This window comes from Cervus canadensis, chromosome X, assembly GCF_019320065.1.
Source record: "Cervus canadensis isolate Bull #8, Minnesota chromosome X, ASM1932006v1, whole genome shotgun sequence".
Classification (NCBI taxonomy): Eukaryota; Metazoa; Chordata; class Mammalia; order Artiodactyla; family Cervidae; genus Cervus; species Cervus canadensis.
Genome location: NC_057419.1, coordinates 115,321,334 through 115,332,162, shown reverse-complemented (window position 1 = coordinate 115,332,162; position 10,829 = coordinate 115,321,334). Strand labels below are relative to the sequence as shown.

The window sequence follows — 10,829 nt, the reverse complement described above, 5'->3', positions numbered from 1 at the left end:
GAGGCCACAAAAACTACATCTGTGATACAGGCACAACATTCAGAAATGACTTAGGCTCCAAATGTCCCTGTTCCCAACAAATCTCTGAACAACTCGGTCGACAGCTTCTATCAGGGACTCAGACGCAGAGTCTCAAAAGCAATTCAATACAACACTGATGCAGAGGGGGTCGTCCTGAGACCTCCCCAAATCACATGGTTAACACTGACCCAGGGTGCTGTGTATAAGCCTCACATGCTTTTATTTCACACAAACTTGGACACTGTCCTAGGAGAACAAATGCACATTAGGCAAGAGGAAAACAGGACTTAGAATCACGTCCCACAATCAGGATTACAGAAAACGAGGGCCACATCGGCCACACGGATGGACTGCTGACTTTTCTGACAGACGGTGAAACGAGGCTTATAGATATGCTGTGGTAAGCTCCGTCTTCCCCTCCGCGGTCACCACCTGGATTAGGCTTCCTGAGCTTGGTCGGTTTTTCTCTGTGATCCAGTCATGGAAGGTTTCGACCAGGAACTCCAAGGGCGTCCAGGAGCTGAAGTCGGCCTCGGGCATCGACTTCCTGTTCACTGGGGTGTCCAGGGTGACCGGGAACAGGGCAACGGCCGCAGCCGCGGGCGGCAGGCCGCTGTTCTTCCTGGCCAGGCTCCAGCAGAGCTGGTGAACCATGGCCTTGGCCATGCTGTAGCCGATCATCCCGGGCGTCCAGTCCAGGGCGGCCCTGGCCCCCGCCAAGGTCAGGAGGCCTCCTTCCTTGAGGTGCTTGGTGGCCAGGTGGCTGGAGATGGTGGATGTCCACATGATCTGCTTCCACATCAAGTCACAGTTTTTAAAGAGCGACTTGGACTTGGCATTGCCCCCAGCCCATCCTCCAGCCACACAAAGGATCGCATCCACCTTCTCTGTACCCAGGAGCTTTCCCACCTCAGCAGTCACCTGGTCGGCCTGCTCCGTGAACGAGTCTGTCATTTTAACCACGACGTTGGCACTGGCCTCTTCGTTCTCCTGCACGTCGATGCTGGCGACCCACCAGTTGCAGGCCCGGAAGGCCTGCACGCATCGCGAGCCCAGCGCGCCCCGGCCGCCGGCCGCCGTACACCAGCACCCGGCGCGCTTCGCCCGCTGCTGCTGCCGCCGCCGCCCCTCCGCTGCGCTCGGCTTCCGCTAATTTCATTTTTTGCTGAAACTTTTTCTTAAGTATATAAATTTACTTTCATGGACCACTCAGAACAGATATTAATGAATATCAACACAATAATTTTATGCTGATTGAAGATTTTGCAATGTTCAAGGGTTATCATTCAAACATGTGCTATGGTGTGTAACAGACCTGGATTCAAATACCAGGTCTGTTACTACTAACTATGTGAACTTGGACAAGTGACCTAACTTCATGGCCTTGGACAAGTGACTTAACATCACTAAGCCTCAGTTTTCTCATCTACAGAATTAAAATATGTGACTTTTTAAAAACAGAGTTATTGTCAAGATTAAACAAAATGGCAGATGTTCAGAATGACTGGAAGAGAGGATATGTGAAGAAATAAATGTAAAATGTTAGCCAGGGCCAGATCACAGAGATGGGCACACGGAAAGTGTTTCATAAACCTTTATTGCTTTCCCTATTTCCTTATATAGAAATCATAGGAAAATTGTAGAAAACTGTGCTCAATGTAAGACTAGGATATCCTTCCTTCCAGAAGATTTGGGGGGTATTTGTTAACGAAATTGGCTGACTTCCATCTGTTTTTTTGTTATTTGCTTCTTTCTGTGTAAAAGTTAATAACAGCAAGATTCCAGTAACTTGAAAGTTCTGATTGGTTGAGTTCCAATGAATTGAGTTTTTACCTACCACCAATAACTGAGAGTTGAGTTTAACTTGAGAAATAGCCTCATGATTCTTTGAGTATATTATTTGCAAAGGAAAAGTATTAACACTTATCACTCACTCAAAGACCTGTGATAAATTCTGTATTCGATTCTTTAAGGGTCTTGAGCAGCATTAAGTATTATACTTCTGACGAAGAAATTCATTCAGTAAAGTTTTCTTCAAATGAACTAAAATTAAGCTTCTCCATTCATTTAGCTTCCTTTGGTTAAATGTGTTTTGTGTTGAAATACCAGTAGAAGAAGAATAAAAGATCTTAAGTCAATTTGGGAGTAATTTAGGCACCATTATCAGTTACTGAGAATTCTTCTTTAATTATATTTAAATGTAGTCCTCTCTTCAAGGGTTTTAACCTCTTTTTAATAGCACCATTTGGCATTAACATAGGAAAAGTGAATCACTAGTAAATCTCAAGCCTCCTTATTCTACTTTTAAATTGACATTCACCTTTCTACTCTTTTAATCTGTCTAAATTCAAATGTTCATTCCTTTCATTTCCATTCTCTTCAACTCTTCCTTATGTGTTCCCTTATAGATATGACAGGAATACAATAGCATTGGTTTTATGTAGTGTGTAAATATGTATAAATACTTATGCCTACTTATCTATATACACATACATCTTATTCTTGAATGTCTGCTTTGGGGTCTATAAAATGTATCCACCTATCTCATTTATCTATCACAAAAGCCCTTTGAAATCAGTGCTTTTAACCCCAGTTTTTGTCTTTAGAAATAAGGGAGCCTAGATTTTCTTAATCCATCTTAAATTAAGTTTCTTACCCTTTCCTCACTATTTAAATATATTCTATATTTTTTAAACATAGAAATAAGTGTTGTCCCTTTGGGGGCTATGCATTTATTTATTACAGTGGGATTCTGAGGTTCCCACCATTTTGACCCACACTTTTGGGAACTGACTTCAGGACTTATTCTTAAGACTCTCGGTGGTATAAAAATTTGATCTTTTGAGAGTGGATTTAATTTTTGGAAAGGATATACTGTCTCCAAAAGCCAAGCCTGATGAGCAACTGGGAGGGGATCAAACTGGGTAATGCTGTTTTTGTTCATTGATAAGGTGTGAATCTGAAGGAATGAGTGTGCTTTTCTTGTATGATTCAGATACAGGCTCTAAAGGCATTTTCCCAAAGGTGCTCCAAAATGTGAAGTACTGGTACTGAAGAGGTTAATTTTGAAAGACAAAAGTCACTTGTTTTAAATACTGAGAATTTTATTGAAACAAAGTAGGCTCTTTGCTTTTTAGACAGGCAGTGGTCATTACAGGATAGGGGACCAGCCTGTTCTGTGATGATTCAAGTATAATTTTACCTTCACTGACCACACCTTCTATAGAACAAAGGCTCCAACCACTCAGTAGGAGTCACTTATTTTGAAAACTCCAGGCTTTGCCTACTTAAATAACACATAACCTCTTCAATCTCCTTAGTAAGCGCTGGATCAAAATGAAGAGTGGATTGAATGTCCTGCTGCTGTAGGAAATACCTTAATGAAGAGAAGTGCCTCTGTTAATTGGATTGAGGAATCTTAAAAGTTAGGTAACTTACTCCAAACCTCCCAAACATAAAGAACTGGTTGCATGTAGATTTATACCGTGCTAGTAGGACTGAGTTCTAGGACTAGAGTGCTAGTAGGACTGAGCCCTAGTAGAACTCAGTTCAGGACTGAGCAACAAATGTAATAGGCAACATTCAACATCCTTTTAATCCTGGGTGGCCACAGTGTGAAAAAGCACATTAAGGGTCCAGTGACAGAAACATGCTGGAAAATAAATAATGGGATTCAGGAGAAATCACACTCAGAAGCAGTTAGGAGCAGTCACAGCTCTGTGGCATCTTTCTTCTTTGCCACTGAAATGTAGCCAACGCTTCGTGCAGGGCATGCAGTCATAGCACAGTGCCTTTCCTGAGGGTCACTAGATTTTCATATTCCTTTGAAGAAACCCTGATGCCTCTCCTTCTAATGCTTTGTCTGCAAAGTACAAGCATATAGAAATTAGCCTTGCTGGAGTTCTTAGAAGCTACAAACCCAGGGTTGCCAGCTTTGGGGTTTTCTATTATATTATGCAATGACACAATCAAGGTGCTCAGTTCTTGAACCATTATGCAGTAAAGGAGCACACAGGTACTCCTTTAAGAATGTCCACTAGTCATTCAAGTTTGTTCTGTGGCATATGTTTCCTTAAAAGAGAAAGAGCCCTTCAGAGGGATGGTACTGGCCAGAGAGGGCTACCACTAATGTATGCTTTGACAAGTGACTTTTACAGCTAAAGTTGGACTACTCTTTTCCTTCTGGCTTTGATCTAAGCCTTAGTCATTCATTACACATTATTATAAACCGTCGATTTAAATTCCACTGCCTTTCCTCATACTATCCTCCTTGGTCTTTCTAGGCCCATTAAAGGAATTGTTTCTTAGAAACAGTATGAAGAGAAGCCAACAGCCCTTCGATATCTCCATATTTCCTTCTTTCTCCACCTCTTACTGACCTCTCTCTCTCAAAATCACCTGCATTATGAAGTCTTCCATTTGTACCTGAGTGTGTGAACCTTTTAAATTTCACATAATACCAAAAGTATGTAAGAAAAAAACTTTAATAAATGTACTATTTAAGCACATGCCATTTTAAACGTTAACTTTTCCTCTGACCTTATGTAAAATGTAAAGATCTAAACAGTATCATAATCACCCTCCCACTTAATTGTCACCGAGGCAACCAGAACCTTCAAGCAAATGGCAAAAGTTTCCATTGCAGGTAAAATCTGGGGAAGCACTGCCCAGGAAGCCTGCATTCCAAAGCTGGCTGTCTAAGTCTTCCCACACATGGGAAACACTGAAGTTACTTAGAAATAGATTACATGTGCTAATTGCAGCCATCAATGGTTTTGGAAGAGAAGGGATTCTGTGACTTTCATCTGCTGATTGTGACACATTATTGGTTTGTGTGCATCTGGGGCAAAGGGTTCAGGGTGGTATAAAAAGGGTTGCGTTTACCAAAGAAATATTGCTCCATACAAGGATTGTCTTTAAGGTGCTAGAAAGTGGGTTTCTTTTTTTCTTTTTTTTAGAGTAAACAGTGACACAGACCAGCGGAGAAGTGCAAATGTCAATTTCTTTCTCTCTTTGCCTTATGAAATAGAAAAGCAAATCTTAGCCCTTAGGATGAAGTGGACAACGATGGAGGGTACTGGGGGAGGCAGCAAAAGGAATATGAGAGATTTAACACATTCATCTCTAATTTCCTACATTCTTCTGAATCATTCTGTTCTCTATTCTTGGACCTATACAAAATTTGGTTTTCATCAGTGTAGGGAAGTACTGATTCAGCTTGTCATGGGGACCTCTCAGAAGATATCTAGTCCAGCCCTTTTCATTATTCTTTTGTTCTTTCATGTGTTCTTTCCTTCATTTATTTACCAAACATTTTAAAACACTCACTCCATTCAAGGTGAAAGTGATACAAATATAGATAAGGCATAGTCCCTGCTCAGAAAGCGTTCACAGCCTAGTGGGAGAGGCAGAGATGTAATAATAGAAAGGGAAGGGATTGAGTTGTGTCCAAAGTACAGTGGGGGCACAAAAGGGAGAATGATTACTTTTTCCAAAGGAAGTTTAAATAATGATAATAATCCAAAGAGCAGGTGACACCATTACTGATGAAGAAAACGAAGCACAGAGAAGGGAGGTGAGTTGCCTAAAGTCTTGCGGGAGGCAGACTGTGACATCACCTTACCATTGTCATTGATGTCACACCTCAGCACAGTAATAGTACGTTTTAGCCTTATTCCTATACATTAGTGAGGACACCTGAACCATTCACTCAAAGAACAACACAAACAAAATTATATTCTCCTGTGGAACACAGGATGCCAGAGAGAATGATTAGAGGGAAAGATTCAATACTTCCTCTCCTTTTACCTCTTCTTTCTTTTACCTCTCCCCAGGATTATTCTGCTCAGTCAGAGCTACCCAAGATAGCCTAAACTTGGGGCTTCATAAGTCTTTTTCTAAATAAGCTATCACCAAGGTTCACGGTGTATTTGTAAGAGTGAAGTCTTAGAGTTGGTAAAAGATTGTATTTCTAAACATCCATAGCTGAGAGCTTAGACCAATGAGTGCACATGTCACCCTCATCTGGGAGTAACAAGGAGTCCACTCTGCTGGGGCAGCATCAGTAGAGAGAAGTTTTACTGCATGAAAGGAAAACAGTCTTCCCTTCTCTCACATTAATCTAAACACCTCATTCCCCCACGATGCCACCCTCTGGAAACGTTACTCGAGTCACTTACAATACTGAATTCAAGGGGCTCCTTTATTAAGCCTTCATCTGAGCGTTTTGCTTCACAAGGTTTGAACATTAAGAAAAATAACAGCAACAGCAGACACAATCTGGTAATCTGGTAAGCTGTTTTTATCATTACTTGTTAATAATAAAGACAAAGTTAAGGAATAATTAGCTCACTTCTTTCTGTCGCATATTTGTGAAATAGGCCCATATCCCTTTTAGAGATAAGATATGTATATCAGAGGGCTTCCCAGGTGGCTTAGTGGTAAAGAACCCGCCTGCCAATGCAGCAGACCTGGGTTTCATCCCTGGGTTGGGAAGATCCTCTGGAGTAGGAAATGGCAACTCACTCCAGTATCCTTGCCTGGAAAATCCCATGGACAGAGGAGCCTGGTGGACTGCAGTACATAGGGTCACAAAAGAGTCGGACACAACTAAGCAACTAAAACAACAGCAACAACGTATATCAGAGGGAATAAGACGCTGGATGATTTCTCTAAGAATATGGAATATATCATAAATCAGTAGGGCTAGAGTCAATGACACAGACTCTCAAGGCAGGACTTGACTTCTTTTGGGTCACATTCCAATTAGAAAATAAAGCACATGTGTAAAATATGGAAGTGAATATGTGTCCTGCCCCTGTATTTTATAGCTCAGCAATTACAGGACTGTTGTACCAAAATAAATGTGTAAAAAAAAATCCTTTTTCACATATTGTCATTTAAATGGGAATGCCACCTGTGAAAAATAAAAGATTATGGTGTCTATTAGTTGTTTCTTCTCAGATTTTAGTTTTCTACGTATATGGCAAGAATTTATGTAAAACTTTCTGTGTGCTTACAGGGTTCTACAACTTCTAAAAGTTATAAACTCATTTGATCCTCAGAACTACCCTTGAAGTATAGAATATTATATCCCCAAATAACAGATACTAAACAAGTTTTTAAATTCAAATTTGTTAATAAAGAAACAGCTACAAAAAAAAAAAAAAAGAAACAGCTACATATTAACCTCCCATGATCATTCCACATTCAAATGGAATAGACTAACTTTTTCCAATAAAAATTGTTAGATTCATAAATATGTAGAAATTAAGCAACACACACTGAAAAACCAAAGGGTCAAAGAGGAAACAAAAGAAGTTAAAAGAAAACCATGACACAAATAAAAATGAAGGCACAATATACTGAAGCTTATGGGATGCAGCACAAGGAGTTCCATGAGGGAAGTTTATAGTGATAAATGCCTATATGTAGAAACAAAAAAGGTCTAAAATTAACAGCTTAACCTCACACCTCAAAGAACTAGAAAAAGAACAAACTAAGCCCAAAGTTAGCAGAAGAGAGGAGATGGCAATTATAGAGCAAAAATAAATGAAGCAGAGTTCAGAAGAACATTAGAAAACATCAATGAAGTGAAAAGGTTGTTTGTTTTTTTTTTCCAGAAGGTAAGCAAAATTGTCAAATCTTCAACTAAACTAAGAAAAAAAGTCATGAGAAAGAAGGAAATCCTACCATTTGCTACAACATAGATGAAACTTGAGGGAACTATGCTGAGTGAAATAAGTCAGACAGAGAAAGACAAATACTGTATGCTCTCACTTATGTATGGAATCTAAAACACTGAATCTCATTGAAGCAGAGAGTAGAATGGTGGTTCCCAGGGGCTGTTCGGAGAGGGAAATGGGAACGTGTTAGCTAAAAGGTTTGTGAGAAAAGTTCTGGAGATCTGCTATATACATACTATATACATACATAGCACCAGTGGCTAACAGTCCTATACACTTATATTTTGATAAGAAAGTAGATCTTATAGTAAGTGTTCTTACTACCAAACAAATGACAACAATAAAATAACGAGGAAACTTAAGGAAGTGATGCATACTTCTATGGCCTTGATAGTGGTGGTGGTTTCATGGATATATATTTATCCCCGAGCTCATTTATTTGTATACATTAAATATGTCCAGCTTATTTTGTAACCAATAAACTTTTATTTTTTAAAAAAAAAAACCTGTACTGCTTTCACAATAATAAAAGACAAAAAAGATGATTAAGAAAAATTACCAATTTTAATTTTTCTGGGAAGTCAATATTTATGGTATGTTCTTGATCTTGACTTGTCTCCAAGCTCTTCTCTTTGACAATGAAAATGTACTATCACTTGCTTTTTTGAAAGAATAAATATGGTGACTACCGTGTAATTACAGACTATATCTCAGGAGCAAAGATGGCTTGGGGTCCCTGTATCACGACATGCCAAAGCTGAATGCTATTTTATGCTCTATGTTCTCTTACCCAAGACTTAGACTGTCTTATTGGCTAATTTTACTTGTGTGAAAGAGGGAGACCAATGGATCCAGCTGCCAAGACAGACAGTGTGGACATGCCGTGCTGGGTTCATGCCGTAACTGGTGATCACACCTCAGTAGAACCTTGCAACATTTCTTGTAATCCCAGTGGGGCCTCCCCTGAGAGGAGACAGCAATTATGTGTAGTGGCTTTCAGATGTAAACAAATGTTCATGGGGGACTGGCTTTTAATCAGTCAAGTCGTTTCATTCATGGCTTGGGTCAAACTGGAATGAAGGTTTCTAATCAGGGAAATTGAGTGCATTCATTTACTGTGTCAGCCAGTGTTTTAAGAACTTAGGTACATTTCTCTTTTCCTTCAGAGATCTGACTGTACAATATATTTAAGGCTCAGAAAGCACTTTAGAAACAGACTGTATCTTAAAAATAACTCTATATCTCCTTTTGTACTTATCTCAAGTACACCAATATGCATTTGACCATTTTCCATTGCTATTATTTCTTATGACTCAGTGCCATATGCTGGAAAGGGGTAACATAGAATATTATGTTTTTACGGGAACTATGGTGGTACCATATTGCTTCTATTTCTCTGTCTCTATCTCTTACTAACTGCTCTTCAGAAAATGCTCTAAGATGATAACAACTGAGAAAATCATTTTAAAAATCCATAGAAAAGACATGTTAAAACTTTATATCAAAACGAGTTAGAAACCATAGTATCATTTCTTCATTCATTGGTTGGAATGAAACCAAAACTGTGCAAATGAATGGGCAGATGTGAAAAATGTGCGCTGTATACACCAAAGGATCCTAAACCATGATAACCTGCAATTCCCTTGTCTCACTGAAAATTTGGTAAGACCACAACTCCTCTGAAGGGCTGTGGGCAAGATGTCAATCCAAAACAAACAGGGATGCTAGGCACGTGGTGGCATAAAAAGAGGTAAGTCAAATCCTTAAGGAGAGCTGTATAAGCTAGTTTGGGAAATGAGATAACATGCAGAGGAAAAAAAAACCACCAAATCATTAGGCAAGCAGTCTGTGACTGAGTATTAAGCTGTGAATCAAAGTAGGGAATGGTTAGGGACAAGTTTTCTGGGAGATTGAAGACTTCAAGGAGTCCTTGCAGAAAAGTAAGATTTGGGTTCCTTGGAGGAGTCAAGAATTGTGCTAGGACTGAAACCCAGACAGTGTATTCAAATGCAGAGACATAACTTTGCCAACAAAGGTCTGTATACTCAAAGCTATGGTTTTTCTGGCAGTCATGTATAGATGTAAGAGTTGGACCATAAAGAAGGCTGAGTGCTGAAAAACTGATGCTTTTGAACTGTGGTGTTGGAGAAGACTCTTGAGAGTCCCTTAGACTGCAAGGAGATCCAACCAGTCCATCCTAAAGGAGATCAGTCCTGGGTGTTCATTGGAAGGACCGATGCTGAAGCTGAAGCTCCACTACTTTGGGCACCTGATGTTAAGAGCTGAATCATTGGAAAAGACCATGATGCTGGGAAAGATAGAAGGCAGGAGAAGAAGGGGCCGACAGAGGACGAGATGGTTGGATGGTATCACCAACTCGATGGACATGAACGTGAACAAGCTCTGGGAGATGGTGAAGGACAGGCAAGTCTGGTGTGCTGCAGTCCATGGGGTTGCAAAGAGTCAGACATGACTGAGCAACTGAACAACAATAGCACTCATCTAACATTCCATATGTGGTAGGCACACTTGTAAGTGCTTTGTAATTCATTTGTCATCATTCTATGAAGTAGGCACTATCATTACTCTCATTTTTACTGAAGAGGAAACTGAGGAACAGAGAGATTAAGTTACTTGCCCAAAACCACCCAGCTAATCAGTGGCAGAACCAGGATTCAAATCCAAACAGTTTAGATCCAAGTCAATGCACTTAGCCACTACAGTATGCTACAGTTTGCTGAACTTTTCTGAGATCAGTTTTCCCATTTAAAAAATACAGAAAATAATTCCTTTTGGTCCAATTGTGAGGAAAGATTAGACATTCAGCGAAAGTGCCTGGCACAAGGAAGGCACTCCATGAAAAGCTGCTGCTTTTCTTAATTTCCTCTCTTGGAAACTCAGCCTTTTCCTGGTTCTTAGAAGGAACCCTGACTTGGTATTTTCCAAAATACCTTTCCACTTGGATCTTCTACCCCTGCTTGATTCTTGAGCCCATCACTATAGTCCATTTGTTTTTTGAGTGCCCTCTTAGTACATATTATGTCCCCAGCCTCAAGTGCCTACCTCACTATATGGAGTAAGTAAACCTCCAGAATATAAGTCCTCCTGGTCAGTAGTTATAGA

General features: G+C 40.0%; 1 protein-coding gene across 1 annotated transcript; it reads right to left on the bottom strand.

Annotated features, from left to right (window-relative positions):
* Positions 1 to 292: 292 nt before the first annotated feature.
* LOC122435698 (dihydropteridine reductase-like) lies at positions 293 to 8,602 on the bottom strand. The gene is made up of 2 exons (XM_043459829.1): positions 8,531 to 8,602; positions 293 to 1,170 (listed from the first exon to the last, which is right to left on the bottom strand). Exons 1-2 carry the CDS (start codon positions 8,600 to 8,602, stop codon positions 406 to 408), a joined length of 837 nt encoding a protein of 278 aa, XP_043315764.1. The 3' UTR covers positions 293 to 405.
* Between the last annotated feature and the right edge of the window lie 2,227 nt (positions 8,603 to 10,829).

Excerpts from the sequence above, each read along its gene's own strand:
- LOC122435698 (XM_043459829.1), bottom strand. The coding sequence starts at position 8,602 with ATGAACCCAGCACGGCATGTCCACACTGTCTGTCTTGGCAGCTGGATC. Across the intron at positions 1,171-8,530 it reads GGTCTCCCTCTTTCACACAA|CGGAAGCCGAGCGCAGCGGA; the intron begins GTAAAATTAGCC and ends AAATGAAATTAG.